Source organism: Astatotilapia calliptera, chromosome 20, assembly GCF_964374335.1.
Source record: "Astatotilapia calliptera chromosome 20, fAstCal68.1, whole genome shotgun sequence".
NCBI lineage: Eukaryota > Metazoa > Chordata > Actinopteri > Cichliformes > Cichlidae > Astatotilapia > Astatotilapia calliptera.
In genome coordinates, this window is record NC_137441.1 from 36,939,178 (window position 1) to 36,959,498 (window position 20,321).

The window sequence follows — 20,321 nt, forward strand, 5'->3', positions numbered from 1 at the left end:
TGGATTTTTGAATTGAAATCCTTAAACATGCCTCCACAGCCTGTCAGATGGAGTCTTTAGCAAATGTCACGGGCTCACCACTTCACTTCCATGCATGACGCCACATGTGACGTGACTAAACTGTTAAATCGACGCGCTGTCATAGCCAGCAGCTGTCTGCATCCCGTCGAGCTCAGTCTGACCGGCCCTAGAGGGGGGTCGAGCTTTTTGTCTCCCATGTAGCTCTCCATCCTACCCTGAGACGACAGCTTCCTGTGTTTGTTTTTTGATTGGGCGTTGGCGGATGAAGTGCTGGTTGATAAAATAAAAAGGCCCAACACTTACAGAGAAAAACTGCTAAAAGATTCTCTTCCTGACTCGGACTGTGACAACAGAGAAACAGATAACGCGAGGCAAGAAGAGAGAGTATGGATGCAGGGTCTAAAAGTGAGGACACTGTTTTTGCTAGAACTTGAAACTGTGCATTCTCTGCAGGTATAAGCATCACTGAGTAGGAAATTGTTTTTCATTTAGTTAAATCACAGTGTAAAAGAACTAAACAACATATGAGTAAATATCATCCAATGGTGCATAGCCTCGATCATGGCAGTAGCTGTCTAAGAGCTAGTGGGTGTGTTAATCTCTGGAGACACGTTAGATGAACACTTGTATAGAGCAGAAAGAGTTTAATTTAGATGCCAAGCCCTGTAGCTACAGCCCAACACCATAATCAACCGAACCACAGCGAGAGAGACACACAGGCACACAGAAAATTAAAATGCGTGAAGCAGAGGGAAAGAGCACATTTACAAACGGGAGAAAGAGAGGAAGCAGGGAAAGAAGGAATGTCATCTGCAAAGTCCTTTATCAAAACACTGTCCCCTGCCAAAAGCCCCTGCAGGGCACTGATCCGGCCCGCATGCCTTTCCACCACTGTGGATACGACACTGTTAGTGACAAGAGTAGATAACTAAACGTCAGACAGGCAGTGTCAGCTTCTTCTTGAGTTTATATGATGGCAAAAGTGATTTTGTGCTGACAGGCCTGGAGCAGCAGAGCTCATGGATTAATGTCTGTGTGGCAGTCCTTGTGTAATGTCATAAGAGTTCCAAGATCGTGTGGCTCGCCAAACTCACTGCTCCCTCGGTCCGGGTGCTGGCAAATCGGTTAGAAACAACACTTCATCCTGCCAAAATGAAACTTAATAGAAAACTGTGAAAAAGGCCCAAAAGCATATGTTTTATAATCCCAGAACTAAAATATAAACTTTGTCCACTATTGTGGTGCGACTAGCTGCTATCACTAATCAGACGGAAATGGGCCACTGGATGTTTCACAATAAAAGACGGGTTTATTTCACCAGCTGCTGACTGCCAGTGCTTAAAGAATTACATGGAAAGCATCTGCAAGCATAAAGCACAGCTGTAGCTGCTGTACTCCCAGAGAAGGATTAAATGTCCTGGGAGTTTCCCCCTTCTTTAGCAGATATTTATGTAATCTGAAAAAGCATAGGATATACAGTACACAAACGTTTCTATTGTCAGTAAATAAGTATTGTCTTAAAAATCAACTATGATTTTTCTTATTGTTACCTTCCAGTGTCCCTTAAAAATGGTGCTATCTCACTGTTTGGGCCACTCAGAGGGCCGGCTTCTTCTCCTGTGGTGCTACAGTATATTTACAGTTGCACTATAATGAAAATGTGTGAGTCTGTGTGTGAGTCTGTTAGAGAGCGACGTGCAAATTTTCTTCCACAGCAATTCAAAAGTGGAATTTCCTGACCTGTTTTGTCACGACAAGCCTCTAGAATAACATCATTGGCACTGTCCATCAACTCATTTTATTCTTATCCAGTTCAGGGCTGCAGGAGCGCTGGAGCCTATCACAGCTACCACAGGGTGAGAGCCGGGGATCACTCCAGTCTGTGGGCTAACACTGAGGAGCACATAAACACACCTACAGCCTATTTAGAGTCACAGTTTTAGCCCAACCCCACTAACTGCATGTTTTTGGGGTGTGGGAGGAACCAGAGTACCTGAACAGGACATGAAATCTCCACACAGAAAGTCCCAGCCACATGATGGATTTGAACTCTGGACCTTCTTGCTGTGAAGCAACACTGTTCCACCATCCTGCCCTAATAGCCATCTTGAAAACTGTATACATATAACGCTGTGCAAAGTCTTGAGCAGCCATTTATATCGTGCTAGGTAAATGTGGAGATAGATGCGCAGACATCTTGAAACAGGAGGAAATGTGAATGGACAAAACAGCATATAAGGCAAAAGCAGAGTTTGTACAGTTCTAACAAGATTATCTTTGGCACGACCGCCTTTATTCTTGACACAACCCTTGTTGTGATTTGGTGCTTCTTTGGATGTTTGCTCCGTTTTGCTTCATTGTAGGTCTAGATGACTCCACGCTGCTTCAGTAAGGTGCGGGCTCGGGGATGTCAGTCCATGGCTGATAGTGTTGCTGTGTGAGAGTTTCTGTCCAGGTATGGTTTTACTGTGCTGGCACAGTGTTAGCATCACTATCGTGCTGAAAAAGGAAGCTGTTGGTAGTCAGAGAAAGCGCTTCCATTTTGGATCCAATCTACTTTTCTGCTTTCATAATTTCATCAATTTTGACAAGATCCCAACACTGCTGGCTGAAATCCAGCCTGTGACATACTATGTTTTATAGACATTCACTTTTGTATCTCTTTCCTCCCCTATAATTAGATTTGAAGCAAAAAAAAATCAAATTTGGATTCATCACTCCATAAGACCCATTGTCACAGATTTTCAGTCCAGTTCTTGTGTAGTTTCATCATTTTTAAGAACACACTGCACCACACTAAGATATGCCAAGTTCTTGGCTAATAGCACTTTGAAAACCACCTTGTTGGTCTGTGTTATCGACATAGATTCAACTAAAGAAATGGAAACAGATGAAACAAATGTGTTCTGCAGCGGGCTGCTAATAACAAAATGTCAGAAGATAAAGGATATGTTAGCTCTTTATAGGCACCGAACTGGTTCATCCTTTACGTTAGGTGCATTTATATGCTTAAATAATTTATAGGTCGGTGTTAAGTGGCCTAACAAACAAAAACAATTCCTCTGATAATGGTCAGTTTCAAGAACTTAACTAAAAATTTGTGAAAAATCCGCCAATGAACTTAAATGCACTTAGGACGTCTTGTAGAGAAACTGCAGAAATATTACTCAAAGCCACTTGAAAGAAATACAAGAAACTGCCTCCTTGGATGCAAAATATAAAGAAATAAGGGTTGGCTCAAGACCTTTCCACAGAACTGGCCGTAAATAAAAAGACCCCTAATTATTCAAAGTTGTGGATGTTATCTGCTACGGTTTCACTGCAGAAACGATTGCTTGTAATATCCCAGCTCTGCTACTTTCAGCCGTTACTGGCAGGCTGCTGAAATACAGCAAGGAAGTAGACCTGCTCCCTCCTCTTCCTCCTCCTTCTTCTCCGAAGCTCAGAGCCTGGCTTGTTAACTTTATGGGCTCAACTCCCTCGGAACGCAGTCATTTCCTCGACTTGGACTGGAAGGCGCGCACACGGTGGCCTGACGCGGAACGCAGTTGCACACGGAGCTGCGGCTGGATGTCAGCGGATCATAGGGAAACACCGCGATAATCCCTAAATGTGATGAAAATATAGGATATTTTATCATCTCCAAGATAAACTGACGCACAGAGGGAGAAAAGCAATCGTCAACCTACTTTTTGGAACTTGGAATAAAAATCTTATTTCTTTCCCAAAGGTAGGGGAGTTGGGTTATTTTAATATATGTACTTTTTAACTTGGCAGCTGACTCGGAAGCAACTTTAGTATAAATGTGTATTACTTCAAATGAGATAGTTGCCTCCGCTTTTTTCTTTCTTTTTTCTTTTTTTTTTAACAAAAAGTTTCCCAAATATTTTTTAAGTTTTGATGGAGCTGCCAGCGTTTATATTTATAGCTGAAAACACAGTACACTGATAGAAATGAATAGAAATCATTTTAATCATTCATTTATTTCCCTGCAAATATCTGATTATGAATATGTGTATTTGATGGCTTTGAGATTCAACCTGTTGCATCTTGTGGTCCATAGCGTTGACCTGTAGTTTTAGCTCTTACCCCAGGCGCCCACAAGATGGCGCAATGAATCTCCAAAGCTCATTCAAGCTCTAATCTTCTAAAGGTAAGAAGATAATTAAGCAAACCTCTTTCCACTTAGTTGGTTCTCTAAATAAGTGGGCTCTTATTCTATCATCAGGCTCTAAATGTAACATCGTGTAGAGCAGGTCTTTTAGGTCCATCCATGCATCCTCATTTTGGGAGAATAATTATAGTGAAACAGCCATTCGAGTCCTTCTTGTATACAGACCTGCTTTACCCTCAAATTCAGCTCTGGGTAGGCCGACACACTGTGTGTGGAGGTACTTTCTTTGGCAAAAAGATTATTATAGCTTGCTCTCCTCTTAGCTGTATTTTGTTTTTTAACATAATATTATGCAGACAAAATATGAAGCTCTTTGAAGAACAACCTTTTTCCTCCCTCAGTGACCCAGTTCTGTCTTGTAATGATCATTATATGTCCAGTGGTTAACTCCCCTGTATGAGACACTGAACTGTCTCCTTAAAGACAGGGAAACTGTGTTAGTCTGACTTCAGCCCGTCAAAATGATGGTCTGAAGCTTCAGGAACAAACAGATTCAGGAACAAACAGGCTGCTTTCCTATTGCCGCTCTACACCTGCTGCTCTGTCTGTCCTGTGATTCTCACTATCTCTCTGTCTATCCGTCCACCTGCCTGCCTGGGCACTTATTATGGTGCACCTTTGGTCATCTCCAAGACAACCTGAAGCTGCCTACATTTATTTTTTCTATCATACACTTGCCTAAATGCATACTCAGTCCCATGCAGCTACACATTCTCTCTGCAGATGGTAGTTATCATTTCTTTTCTCCAGTTAGAAGTTGTGCTTTTTTTGGCCATGTTTTGACAATAAAATATGCCAATTGTTCCATTTTGGGTTGTCATAAAGCAACCATTGTTTATAGTCTCTCTTCATACCACACTTATAACTGGCCCAAGTTTTGGAATAGTCCACATGCTCTGAGGCTCATCTGCCCACAGGCGTGGATCCTCAGGTCCTACGCTCCTCTCCAGCTGACTGATTAGGCTCTTTTTTTGCTTTTTAGCTTTGCTCTGCTCACTGCTGTGCATTTGGTTAAGCCTCATCTCTGCAGCACTGAGCTGCTCACCACCACATCCAAGCTTGGTGGCATCAGAGGAGCTGCCAAACAGTTCCTTTTTTTAGGGACGGCAGTCACCAAATTACAGCCGCTGGGGCAGTTAACTCCACCCGAATGCTTGTACCAGACCCGCCTAACAGCCTGCCTGTCTGAAGAGTGCATGAATTGGGGACGCGTGTGAGTGTGTCAGAGTCTTTGTGTTTGTTTGACATCCTACTTGCAAACATTGTGGTAGGTTTACACTTGTGTAAAAATGTGAAACAGGTGTACAGTGTTACCCACGCTGCTTGCAAGATCATATGTCATGTATTCGTGAGTTAATAAACTCTGACACAAGGTTATTAAAGCAGGTGACGTGTGTCCGAGTTTACTGCAGCTTCTGTCCAAGTCAAGGGGAAAAAACGTTCTCACTCAGTGACCAGATTTCTATTTATTCTCTGCAACGCCATGTTAAGCCATGTCAGATCGTTTCAGCACAGTCAGCACTGTGATCACTTGGAGCCACCGTGTGATCTTAATCGGCACCAAGCGTTGACGTGGCGGCTGCCAATACAGTGGTGTTGCAGAGCCAGCTGGCACTTGCTGAGCTCTCTGCCCCACCTTAATTCTGCCAACTCAACTCAAAGCAGAGCTGAACTGTTCAAGAGGATGAAAACGAGGTGCGTTTTACGTCAGGTTCACTGTACAGCGATGTCACAGGGTGAGACCTCATCTCTCGTAGGGGTCAAAGTAGGAAAAAGATGAATGTTTCCTCTCTTTCATCTGCAGAACAGAGTGACATTACTGGCATCTCAGAGAGCACTGAGTTTAAACATATGTATGTTTAGCTTGAAAAAGGCAAATGCTATCATTTTTATGAACTCTGGCTGTAACACAGTGCAGTGATGTGAGGCGCGATGAATAACCCAGGACTTGATGGATGCTTTTTACCAGAACTACGTCCTGATGCAACCTCACATCCTTTTGGGGTTGCGTCAGGAAGAACATCCGGCATAAAAAACAGCCAAATGAAACATGGAGAGATACCCACCATGTGAATAAAGGAGCAGCCGAAAGCAGACTTTACTGTGCTCTGTCTCAGAATCTACGTCTCTTGCCTCTCCCTCTTGTCCAATTTTCACATTTGAATTCAACAGTGAAGAATTGGAAGTTTCTGTTTTCACCTGCCTGTTATGACAGCTTCAACCACATGTGGTTGTTTACACAGACATATTAAGTGTGAGTATGTGGGCGTGACTGACAAACTGAGAGTGAGGCATCTTTAAGCTTGCAGGGAAATTCCTTAATTTTCCGTCTTTGGTCTGTTCACTTTTTTTTGAAGGTAGAGGGATGTTTGTGCTTGTGCTGTTTCAGCACCGAGCCCGAGGGATCAGTAGCAGCGCTGTATTCTCAAAAGCATGTGGATACGCATAGATTTAAAGGGGATTTCTTCCCAAATGAAAAACATTAGCCTGGTTGCAGCTGCAAATTCAGGTGCAGTTTCTGTCAATTCAGACTCAGTGTTTTAGTTAAAAGCACTAAAAATAGATGCAAAGTCCAAAAGGCAAAGATATCGACTGAGTGTTCACTTAATTTTTGCCAAGTAGTGCAGGAGAGATGCTACGACTTGGAAAGTCCTTCTTTTGTTCCTGTGATCCTTCGGCTCCCTTGTTGCCCACAACCTTCTGCTTACACACAACTCCCACTTTTTCTTTCTTCTCTCTGTCTGTCTCATAATTATCGTTCTGCTCTTTCCTTTTTCCTTTTTTGTGTCGTCTGCACTCCCTCCAGCTACACACACACACTGCAGACAGTAAAGTGAGACAGGAATAGCCAGCCATCCATCCATTAAACCACTCGCCCTTTGGATGGGAGGCGAGATGAAGAGCCAAGGCAACAACAATTAAGGCTGAAGGCTTTGGTTTGTTTCCGTCTCAGCCCGGATGTTTCACAGCTCACAGCTGGAGGGAAAGAAATTCATATGTACAAACACCAGGGTTGGATAAAAGTGGGTATTACCGACTCCTTAATTGTGGGACATAGTAAAGGCTTATCTTCATGACGTGTTTATAGTAGCCTTGTATGTAATTCCTGGGTGATAATAAACCGTATCGGACTTGTTCCTGTCTCCCTTTTTTTCTTCTCTTTGATGCTCAGCACCTCTGTCTGCAAATCGTCTGTCACATCGCTTCAATTCTTTGGTCTGACTGAGAGAAAAAGGCTCCACAAATTAGATCATGGGTGACACTTTTTGTGGATTTACAACGTATACTTCTTATACCTCCCATAATGTTGCAAAGGGACAAACTGCAGAAATTGTAGGTGTATAAATAGGTCTAGTGGTGTCTTCTGTATATCTTCCAGCTCTTTTGTGTGCTGCGTGTCATTGTGTGATGCTGACTATATGCCCTAGCTGTGTCCTTTTGGCTGCATTCTTCTGACCAAGCCAAGGCCAGTGGTGCTTTTTCTTTTCTGGTATAATTTGGCAGCTATTTTTATTGCAGGGAGCAAACTACAGGGGCCAGATATTTGTGCTTCCTGGCCAGGTCCACATCCACGTCTTTCTTCTTTCCTTAAATAATACCATTATTTCTTTGAGTAGAGAAAATTCCATTTGCAATTGCAGTGGTCAGAGAATTAATACATTATTTTCTTAAATAAGAGCTCACAACTCAATATTTACTCATGAGAGGCTCGAATGCTCTAAAGACACGCTCACTTGCTTCCATCTGTTAGCTCCGCCCTCGGCTCCCCCTTGTACTCCCCTTAGTTCTGATAATATTGGGAGTTGAGTCATTTCATCTTCTTGTTTCCAGTGAAAAACAGATCATGTTGCTACAAAACTCTTGTGTTTATCAAGGCCCATTTGCATACTAACCATCTTTTCAGTCTTATGCAGGATTACGGAGCTGGAGATCAGAGGAGGAATTAACACGAAAAAATGAGAGCTTAAAAGGTCACTTCATAGGATTAGCCTCTAGGGTCATGTTTACGACTCTGTATGCTGCACGGCTCACGTGACCTGCTAACAGTCTCGCTCTTTTTTTTTTCTAGTAATGACTTTTTAGGGGGAGGAATGACTGTGCTGAAGTGTTAGTTAGGTCAGTGCACCCTGTGTAAAGTAGGCAAACAAAAATGCACACGCACACACACTGCTTACATGTCTGATGACATGTAAGCAGTGTGTGTGTGTGTGCACGCGCATACTATGACATCATGGCGTCTGTTTCCTGAGAAACCATGCAAACCTGTATGCACACATTTGCCCTTGCACACCCACTTTCTCCTGTAAATGAATGGTGGCTTTGTTGCAATGCTCATTTGCAGGAATAAACTTTTCCACAATTTACTGTAGGTGATGTCCCTCGCGCTATCTGATTGGCTAGTTAGAAGAGACTTACTCTTATGAGACCTGTGGTGTGCACGAGGCAGACAGTGACATGGTGCGGTTGAAGTCACTTTTCTTCCCAGAGTCAAATGCTGGCAAGTGCTGGAGGGGACTCGGTGCATTTGCCCTCCATAGCCTTAGTTTCACTCGTCCTTCTAGGTGTGCAATAAAGAGTAGGGCTGTAATTATGAATGAGCAAAGCATTTCATGCTATTTTAGAGTGAAATGAAATACACCAGCGAGTATGTGCTGTCTGTGACAGAACAGGTATCCAGCCCTGCCCATGCAGTTTTCCTTTCTCCTGCATGCTTACTTCAGAAACACTTAGATGTGCATATTCCTGTTCTCACACACACACACACACACACACACACACACACACACACACACACACACACACACACACACACACACACACACACACACACACACACACACACACACAAAATGTCTCTACACTGGATGAAATTTCTACTTTGTTGCATTAACGCTAAGGCTACTCTCGTTCCTTTGTGTCTTTTCAGGTGCTTCAATTAAAAATGTTGCCACATTGCTCCTTTCTGCTGTTGCTATGCGCGGTCCAGCTGCCCTCCCCTTCCTCTGCCTTGCCCTTTGAGCAGAAAGGCTTCTGGGATTTTGCCCTGGACAGCATGGATGCCGAGATGACCATGGAAATGATGAGGGATCCTGAAGAGGGTTCAGCTGACGATCTGTTCCCTCACGAAATACCCACATGCCCCTTTGGCTGCCAGTGCCATCTCAGGGTCGTCCAGTGTTCTGATCTCGGTTAGTGAGTGTGTGGGAAGGAAATAGAGCATCAGTATGTATTTGTGTAAAGCTTTGTCTTCATTTCACAGTGTGTGAGTGTGGCAGGAAGTTCAGAAAGGGAAACAAAATAGTTGTCTTACTGGTCCAAACCTTGCATAACATTTATGAGCCCTTCTTTAGAGTGGGAGGGAGGGGATTTCTCCACTGGGATAATGGTGGTATATTTTGACAGGGAAAGGCATGTCTTTGAGGGATTTGGTGTTCCAGACTTTGAGGGAAGCTACTGGGTGGGAGAGGAGGAGACACTGTGTGAGCAGAACAGAGTAAAGATTATATCAAAAGATGTCAGGAGTAACCGAGAATAAAAGAAAAAAGTGATAAGAGGTCGGCAGAGAAAATTAAAAAATAACTGATACTTACACGACACGTTTTTATCCTCAGACTGACTCGAAACACTTTCTGCTCACTTTTGGCCTCATTTACCCCAAAACATGCATTCATACACTCACTTTTATCTATGCCTCGGCACTTCTGTCTAATATTGATCTACACATTCACATTCCAGGGAACTGAGGGAAACTCAGGGTTCAGTATTTTGCCCAAGGGCACTTCAAGATGCACACTGAAGGGAATCGAACAGCTAACTTCTGATATGTAGGAGACCCGCTCTACCTCCTGAGCCACAGCCACCCTACGGTGGGCAAAAAAGGGAACTTTGTAAATGAGTCTTGTGAATGTTTTTGCACATATGCTTGGTAACATCTAGTATTAATGTCAACTTAACGTCTAACTACTTGCTCTTTGCATTTGTTCTTTATTAACCAATATAAAACACTTATTTATGCCTTTTTCTATATGAAAAAAAGCACAAATGACCACATATTTCATGAACACTAGGCAAGTTACTGGGACTGGGAATTATTGCTTAAAAGCATCCTAATTAGGCCAACTGCTCTTTGTAAATAAGAAGTGTATGTTTTTCTTATACAACAAAAAGATTCTGAAACTATTCATCAAGTTTTGGATCTCAGATGTGGTCCGTGATGTGGACCACTCAGATGTGGTCCAGTCTAAAAGATAAAGTTCTATTTTTCCCAATTTTGTTCTTCTGTTACACAATGTGTGTTTTTTCAAGGTTTAATGCAACAGCTGAAAAAAATTTAACACACACATAATACAAAACCCCTTTAATAGAATAATTAGAGTTAAATTCATGTTTTACTTCCCTACAGACTAGTGACCCTGGGCCCCTTCTGGAGGCAGTAGCTAAATTTAGTTCCAGGGAATATTTCTGTCTGATGTAGTTGCAGCAATTTGGACAATTTGACACTAATTTTGCTACAACTAACATTACTATTCAAACAATACTACCTCAGTCTCTCGTATGCTCACTGTTGGTGAAGTGCCTCTAAAAAAAGACTGTAAAATAGATGGAGTGGTGACAGTGAGTCACACTTTTGGTTTGCAGATTGCAAGTTGCACACTTGTCATTTTGGGGATTGCCATGTTGGTTTGTTGAAGCCAGACATGACAATATTCAGACAAGAGGGCAAACCTGGAAATTTGTCAGTTAAAGCTTTGTGAAACAAAATGCATTCGTAATTCACTGTGATGTGAAGTTGGGATGCTGACTTCATAAGAAGGTGTAAAAAACAGAAATCATCCACTTCATAGTTGCCAAGCAGGAAATTGTAGCTATAGATACCAAGAACAATATAACAACGTTTAAACATAAGCATGTTTATTTCGGCTCTGATGGGCTCACAGTTTTTGGCACTTCCACATTGCTTAATTTTTCATCTTGGTCACCTCATTACGCTTATTTAATCTTCTGCGTTGTTGTAACCAACTGGGCTGAAGAGGAGTAGTGCGAGATATAGTCACTTGCTAAAAAGATGTGTAAAAACAGCTGTTGAGTTTCTTTTTATACTTAAGCAGTCTTATTCTTGGAAACTATTATGGAAATGCAGATAACCAAATGGTCTAAGGAAAGAGCTTTTTCAGTTCTTGGAAATAAAAGATCTGCATATTTTGTGTGGAAATGCATGTGTGTGAAAAGCAGCCAGCTTTGAACGAGTGACCTTGTGTGACTGTCTTTGTACTTCGGAGACAGTCACACACGAGCATGAAGATCAAACTGCTGGGGAAATATGAGTAGAACTTCACTTTAGATAGAAAACATGTTCAGAGTTAGAAAGCCTATTTAGACACTTCTAACAATTGTTAGTTTTTGCTGGTTTAGATTAAAAAACCTTATAAGTATTAAGTACTGAAAAGGTGAGAATGTATTTCTATCTTGACATATTAATGTACAACTTCTGTATGTTATTAATAGGCAGTTATTAGAAGGTAAAGAAGTAAAAGTCTCAATTCCTAGTAGTTCTAAAATATGGCCAAAGACATTTAAAATTCTCTAAAATGGCAAATAAACAGCATAAATAAGCAGCTAAGTGCTGTATGCACCTTGTTAGTTCGCTAGCTCGCTAGCTAGCTAGGTGATGTGAAAGACAATGAGGTGGAAGCTTGAGAATTAAACCATTTAACAAGATGTTAACAATTCAATTCAATAAAACTTTATTGACCCCGAAGGAAATTAAATTAAATATTGAGTTTTTCTTTTATGATTTTAACACCTCGTGAGGATTATTTGCAGTTATATTCACTATGAGGAATAAACCACGTTGAGCTAGTATCAGTGGTTTGTTTAAAAATATATTTTTGCTTTTCCAGTAGATAAAAATAAAAGCAGAACTGTGCCAAAGTTTGCATTATGTTTTTACTGTCTGTCTGTGAGTTAAGTCGTTTCCATAAAAGCATCCAGTACAATTTAGTCACTGCAGACATTTTAAAAGAGACTAAAAGAAACTGAGTTATGTCTTAATTATGGATGTAAAGATTTTTCACATTATACTAGCTATATAACTCTAATAAGACGCCTTGGTTTAGACATAATGGTTTTGTCGAATCATCATTTTACAACCTCTATATACTTACTGTCCCTGGTCTTTCAGCAGCGGGTAAATGTGGAAGCGTATAATTTCCGAGATGTCAAGTGCTTATTTAGAACAGATGTATTTTGGTGCTGGCGTCTGTCTCCTCTCAGTGTGGATCCCAGCATGATGTTGAGTATTTGTGTTGAGTTGAACTGGGGTTTTAGAGGGTGCTAGTTTTGTCAGTTTGCGGTAAAGGCTTTGAGATTTGTGGCAGATGTGGTTGAAGAGCGGTGGTTTGAGGTTTAGAGGGTTTAAGGATTCATTTAATCAGGGTCTCGGTGAAAGCTTTTTCCTAGGTATTCCCATCAAGTTTGTTAGTTTTGATGCCTGGCACGCAGATTTGAAGGTTTCCAACTGGCAGGAGGCCTGCCAAAAGCTGCAAGGTAAATATTTCCTACCACATGAATCATCCTGGTAACATCCTGCACCCTTAGAGTCTCACAGCAGCTGTAATAACTTTATTGCATGTTTAAACAAAAAAAGAAATCATAAATGCAGAGCGTGGTTTATGATTTAAAGAATATACTGAGGATAGAAACTCGATATTTTCCACACAGCTTTCACGAATGTATATTTGCTCTCTAAAGGCAAAATCTGCACTAGATCTCTCTGTGAGGACGCGGTCGGAGCCGAATGTCAGAGGGAGCGACTAAGGCTTGGATCTTATGTGGTGTCATGGAGGGTGTGGCACAGCACAACCAAAGCCATATATCTAAAATTACCTCTAGATGGACAGCTCTGTGGGTCAGATGTGGTTGGTGGCAAACTCGCTCCCAGTGGGACAGCTGGCACTCTCTCACCAGCATGCCCAGTTGCATCATGTCCTCGGTCCAGATGAGGTCGTCCCTGGTTGGGATTCGTCCACTGTGGCCTGTCTGGATTAAGCTACCACATCTGATACACTCGTCCACGTGGCTCTTTGATGTGGTCTTGTTAATGATCACTGGTAGCTGTGTTTATCCGTGCGCTGAGTCATTTTTCCAGAGCTCCCTGAACAAAATAGCAAAGGTGTATTTTCTAACGCCACTTTGGTGTTCACGTGTCGCAGTCTGTTCTAGGCCGTTTGAATTTATCGCTTGGTAACCAAAGATAACAGACTGTGCCCTTCAGTGGTGAAACATTCAGTGTTTTCACATCATGAAATAGTGTTAAAAATCAAACATTCAGCTCTTTCTTCTGACAGATATTTGTATAATATTGATTCACAGAACACAAATATTCTGGGAAGTCTCGAATGATTCATGAGTGAAGTTCAAAACAATACTGTGAGGAGAGAAAGTGCTTGACTGTAACAGACCACTCAAGTCACAATCAGGTTAAAATGCAAAGACTTCTTCTCAATTCAACACTTACCCACCACTCACACATTAACACACACACAGCTTTTATTCGTCTGTAGATGTCGGGGCTGTGCCAGTCTCCTTTCTATTTGATGTGTGACTTTATAGTATTTAAATCACATCCTTTGTGACTTCTGTCAAATTGGAAACCAGATGGGAAACATCTGGTGTCCCCATCTGGTGGGAGGGGAATTTATGTTTCTGTGTGCGACAGTGTGTATGCTTGTCCTTGTCAGCGACAAACCAATAATGGTAGCTATACACGGCGTGCTGACGTGCGTGTGTGACCTCCATGGTCGTGTCTATGTCCACCTTTCATTAAAATAATAGACAAGGAGCACCGAGGTACTCATTTGCTACAGTGTGGGAGTGTGATTGGGTTAATTCTTAGGCCTTTAAACCACACACTGTCTATTTATTTTCCAAAGTCGGTGTCTGGTTGAAGTAGTCTTAGAAGTTCCCAGTTTAAAACAAACTGGCTCATAGGGTGTTGGTTTGTAGTCACCCATGGGAGCGTTTACCAGAGGTTGATGCCCTTCTGTGTTTTCACTGCTTTTGTCTTCAGGTTTCACCGAGGTGCCAACGAATATCCCTCGAGACACCAAGTTCCTGGACCTGCAGAACAACCGTATCACTGAGATTAAAGAGAACGACTTCAAAGGCCTTACTAACCTATATGTAAGAGCCAGAAACACTGCACAACATGTTCCCCACTCCCCTTCACATTAAAGGAACGGCTGTACTTAACATTTTTCACTGCCTGAATGGGACCCACAGCCAAACAGCCGCCTCTGTCTCACACAACCTGAATTCACAACAATCAATTGTAGAAATGATTACAACTCTAATGATTAATTCTCAGGTTACTAAAATATGTAAGGAGTTTATATGTATTTTTTAACCTGTGGGACTGTTAAGCAGCTTGCTATCTACTCCTTTTTTCATTAAAGGCATCAGCATTTGGTTCAGTTACATTCTTAAGAATTGGCTCAGCATTTCTCGAAGATCTGCAACTCAGTCATCTCAGCTTGTGTTGGCTTCGGTAGTGAGAAATATAATTAAGACCCCCATTTCTCTGGGATTTAAAGGTTAATTTCCTTGCTTTCTGTCGTCCTCCGCTATGAGAGCTTTAATTGTATTAAAGTTGGAGCCTGAAGCCAAATGGGAGTATTCGAGCTCTCTCAGCAATAAGGCTTTGCTTACTGCTGACCCACATTCTGGAGCTCTGACCAAGAGAAATATTAAGTCTGGCAGTTTAGGAAACCCCTGACATGAAATAACACAATACCATCTCTATTGAGTTCTGCTTACATCAACTACATCTGTCTCCATCTTTCAGCCAGTGTAGGTGGGGAGTCTTCTAGCTGAAACACGCTTATAGTAGGAGCAGAGGGCATAAATAATGATTTTCACATTTTGTGCTTCATTTTTCTTTTTTCCCTTTCATTTTCTGACTTCCTGGTAGCTCATAGACCGAATGGGTGTTGAATTTGGTCTCTCTTTGGTTGTTGCTTCTTTTTAGGGCCTGTCTCTGAGGAATAATCTTATTTCCAAAGTCCACCCCAGAGCATTTGTTCCTTTGAAGCACATGCAGAAGCTCTACTTCTCCAAGAATTTGCTGACCACTATCCCCAAAAACCTGCCTGCCTCTCTGGTAGAGATAAGGATCCATGAGAACCGCATCAGGAAGGTCCCAGCTGGAGCGTTCGCAGGACTGAATAACATGAACTGCATAGGTCAGAATCCTAGAGGACATTCTGTGATGCTTTGCTACTGCGTTGCATTGGCATTGGATTTTAAAGATTAAAGGGAAGGTATTTTATTTCATGCTATGATGTTTTTTTGTTTTTTACAGAAATGGGAGCAAATCCCATCCAGAACAGTGGATTTGAACCTGGAGCGTTTAAGGGACTGAAACTGAACTTTCTGCGTATATCAGAGGCCAAACTAACCGGAGTCCCAAAAGGTAAAAACTTAGCTTTGTGGCTAAAATGCTAGAGATCTTTCAACATTCTAGTATTTGGTAGATTTACAGTAGAGTGTTTTCTTTAGTAAATATATACAGCAGTGTTTTTATGTGCCCTGTAGCACATTGTGATAGACCCCAAAAACATTTGAATGCTCAGATTTCTGCATCTGTCCCTTTTAGATATTTAAATAAAAAGCAAATGGTCAACATGACAAAAAAGGAATGTCCAGCAAGACACAAATCTGTTGTCTCGCTGAAGTGAAGTCTTACATCTATGTTATCTGCACTTCAGATCTCCCACAGAGTCTCCATGAGCTTCATCTGGACCACAATCAGATCCAGGCTGTGGAGCTGGAGGACCTGAGCCGCTACAAAAACCTCTACAGGTCTCCTTCACACTCAAACACCAGACTCATTTCTGAGCACAGCTGAGTTCTTGCACCCTGATCACATTCCCAGTCAGCAGTGCCCCTTAGGGGTAATAATACAAATTACATTGACAGGCCACTGAAAGTAGCAGGGAGCTGACCCACACCGTGCAGCATGTGTGGTGTGAAGACATCACGGGCAAAACCATGAAAGGTTTAAAAACATTATAGGACAACTTTTGTCAGATGATTTGAATATTTATTTGCTGCACATGTTTGGACAACATATGAAAATATCTTCTGTCAGAAAGAGCCATCATGTCTTTTAATGGCTGTTCCAAGTTTCTTCCATCTCTTTTCTGCATACGTCTCCCCTGCAGGATTTCTCTCGTGTTAAAGGAAAAGCATTAGAATGTCTAGAAACCAAAAGTAATCACAGAGAGCACAAATGCAGTCTGTATGGAGTTCAAACTGTAGGCTACTTATAAAAGAAATACAAAACAAATAGACGTAGCCACTGTGAGATCAACCATTGGTTTCTGTGATCCACATTTTGCAGTAATGTTGTTTTCTCGGACGATGCGGTTATCATTTTTAGATAATACAGTGGAGAGGTCCTGTTCACCGACTTTAACCCTTATAAGTGGCTCAAAACGACCTGGTGAGGTTGTTGTCTTGTAGTATCTTTGTAATGAAAAGTTGCAATTATTTCATATTTGACCAGTTCCTCAAAAAAACATGTTTTATATATTGAAATTTTTACCTGACCTTTCCTACATTTGACAAAATGACTTGCATCTTCTTTCTATGGAATTTCATGGGACCCTTCTTATCAACTGGGGCTGTCAGCGATATATATTTTTGGACCACAAAGAGTGCAACCTCTCAAGGATTATTTAACTAACAGACAGCCTTCATTCAGCCTTCAGGCAGCGATTCATCCCCACTGTAGGCGACTAGCTTGTGCCAAAGTTCATAAGAATCTGGGGGAAACCACTGACCAGCAATTGTGCAGTCTGTTCAGAAAGACAAGATGCAGCATCACCACGGATAACGTTCCCCCCTGTGTGCCTTTTGCTGCTGGAGACACGATTGTGGGGACTCTACAATAGGACAAAGCAGACATCCTTCCTCTGATGAAGGCTACTGACTCCTGGGGCGTTTACAGCACTGAGTTTGGATTCAATGGCAGCCTTACAGTGCTCAGCTAAGTCAGCAAGAGATGAATGACTGTTGTACCCCTGAGCACAATGTATCACAACAAAATGGTGGCTGGTACCAGAAAAGTGAAAAACCCCACAATTTTTCATATTCTAAAACAAGACCAAAGCAGATGTAGATGCTATGGACCAGATGGTTGGCACCCACTCTGCACCTGCAAGTGTAAAACATAGAGGTGGCCCATGCTGCTGTGGTACAACTTGACATTGCCACCCTTGATGCCGACACCTTCTTCACAGCTAAGCACCCTGAATTCAAGAATGGTATCACCAACGCATGATGGGTCTTCCTGGTGTGGCAATAAGAGAAGTCGGCTGGAAGTTGCCTCCAACTGCAAACTCCAATCAATGAAGCAAAGGTGTAGGGTGCCAAAAGCTAAAACTCGGCCACAGGAAAACAGCAGACAGGGCCAACCAAAGACAACAATATTCCATATAACAAAGATCATAAAGTCAGCAGTCGGTGTGGAAATGCACTGTGTGCAATGATTACAGCCAGAAACAGCTGGTTTGTCACAACTACAGTGAAGGACAAGGCAATAAAGAGAGAGGAATTGTCTGGACACATGTGCATATATTCTCTTTCACACAAACAAATTGATCTCAACGTTGTTCTGTTGTGTAATTTTTTTCTATTCTAATTTTCTAAACGTTTAAACATGAAATCATCATCTTGTGTGGAACAAAGTTTAGTACAAAATGTAACACAAATGATTATTTTTAACCAAAATGACAAAAGTATAAACACAACGATCTTAACACGCATCATTTTTGACCCACCTATGGACGAGTGGAGGGTGAGGTCACTCGTGCATGTAAAGGTTAAATATTGGAGGTAAGGACTGGCAGACAGTGACTGGCTAAAGCTCCTTGTGCCAGCAGAGCACTGCCCTGACTATCAGCCACTATCACAATGAAGTGGGCTAAAAGACGTTCACCATGAAGATGTTATGAAGGGTTAAACTATGTTTTTATGCCACATTGCAAACATGCTTTTATTGCTGTTAGCGTGGGCATTTTAACATGAACGTCTGTGGGGATTGAGACACTTTCCGTCCTCGAATAGCCCCAGCAGGTACCTCATTTTTTGCCACATATGCTTCATTTTTCAGCCCATTAAGTTGCTACACAGATGAGAACAAAGACTTTCTTCCTCTGCTCCTGTGGCATCGTGCTGCATTTATAGTAGTAGAGACAGGCTGACGTGGCCCTATTCCTCACCTGGCTTAATATAACTTTCTTAAAGTGATAATAATCTGGAATTATCCTGTTATTTCGGCTCACAATACATGAAACATTTGAGTGCAATGTGCCATGCATTGGCCCATTTTCTGCCTGTTTAAAATGTTCCTTTCGCCTGGCATTTTCCAGGTTGGGCCTTGGGTTTAACCATATCCGCAACATAGAGAACGGCAGCCTTTCCTACCTGACCATGCTGAGAGAGCTGCATCTGGACAACAACCGCCTCACTCGTGTTCCCCAAGGCCTTCCAGATATGAAATACCTGCAGGTGAATCTAATGTGTGCAACCAATTTTGATTTCCATTTGGTATTGATTCTCACAGTGCTCTCTTCTACTGTCCCTCCTTTGCCACTGCGGCTTTTTTTAGGTGGTTTATCTCCATTCCAACAACATCAGCCAAGTGGGTGTGAATGACTTCTGTCCTCGTGGATTTGGGATGAAGAGGACATTCTATAACGGCATCAGCCTGTTCTCTAACCCTGTCAATTACTGGGAGGTGCAGCCAGCGGCATTTCGCTGCGTGAGCGACCGGTTCGCCATTCAGTTTGGCAACTACAAAAAATAAAAACCAGGCAGACGCTGGAAAAGAGGGAGGATGATTGATGAAGGGATGAAGAACGGATAATTTAAATAATGAAATAAAACTTGAGATATGGAGTGAGGTGAATTTATATCTGAGATTATTAATTTTATTATTATTATTTTTGTAAAGAGGATAAGTGAGGAAGAGGGTGGGCAATAAACTGATGAAGTGAAAAAGAGGAAGTGAAAAATACAATCCCATAACTTGAAGGGAGTGGAAAGCAAAAGGCTTACAGTTCTGCATGTGAATTTTGCTTGTTTTGAATTCAAGGTTCTGAAAGTTTTTTCTGTTTGATGAAGTCAAAAATGAGAAGAATGTTTCATTCTGAGGAAAACCGAGTGCTTAAAACTTGTGAAACGCTCCATTTTTTCACAATAGTTCTTATTGTAATTGAGGTCGTTCTTCTTATATTAACATTCTGGTTACGATTATGAGAAAAGAAATAGAAAAGGCAGCGCATTATAGATTTTTATATATAAAAGGTGCTTTTTATAACTTTCTGTGTGTTGATTTGGTAAATACATTAAGTCCTCCCTGTTTCACTGGTCTGAAGCCATTTGGCTTGTCACTCTGTGATTAAATTATACTGTATTTATAAACCAAAATTTGGGCTTTTCCCACCATCTACAGACAAAAAGGTTGCACTAAAATAAAAACTTCAGTTCAAGATAACAACAAGTGGACTCAACAACAACAACAAGTGACAGGTTTAAATTCTGCTAAATAAATGTGCCTATTGAACATATTTGACTGAACCACCACCCTGTGCCATTACTACATATTACACCATCTGAGCAATACCTTAATACAGTATTTCATACGGGAGCAGTACAGTAGTGGGAATGTGCCCAAGATGGAGACAACACACAGTCCGCTTTGCTTTGAAACAATGAAAGTAGTGTGTTCACTCTGTGCTACAATCAGTGGTAGTGTCATTGCATCGTTTTGCACAGTTTTTTCTGCTTTGCCTTTTCTGCTTGGAGGTTTACTACGAGGCTAGCCTTTTGTTTTGTTTTGCATTTGTAGACCTATGTGGAAATACTTTAATATTATGTCTTACGTCCTGTCTCTCTTCTGTAATCTGACAACCTACTGCTGCATGTGAATAAAGACATTTTTAGTCTGCTGCATTAAGTGCAAGAACAACCGATCGCCCTGGGTTTGATGCTCTGTGAGAAATAAAGAAGAAATACCAAAAAATGGAAAACATTTGATGAATGAATCATGAACTTTGTACAG

At 41.6% G+C, this 20,321-nt stretch overlaps 1 protein-coding gene across 1 annotated transcript; it reads left to right on the forward strand.

Annotated features, from left to right (window-relative positions):
• Nucleotides 1-3,494: 3,494 nt before the first annotated feature.
• bgnb (biglycan b) lies at nt 3,495-20,230 on the forward strand. Its single transcript, XM_026153887.2, has 8 exons — nt 3,495-3,751; nt 9,123-9,384; nt 14,265-14,377; nt 15,222-15,435; nt 15,555-15,665; nt 15,961-16,054; nt 18,628-18,766; nt 18,867-20,230. Exons 2-8 carry the CDS (start codon nt 9,138-9,140, stop codon nt 19,062-19,064), a joined length of 1,116 nt encoding a protein of 371 aa, XP_026009672.1. The 5' UTR covers nt 3,495-3,751; nt 9,123-9,137; the 3' UTR covers nt 19,065-20,230.
• The last annotated feature ends 91 nt before the right edge of the window (nt 20,231-20,321 follow it).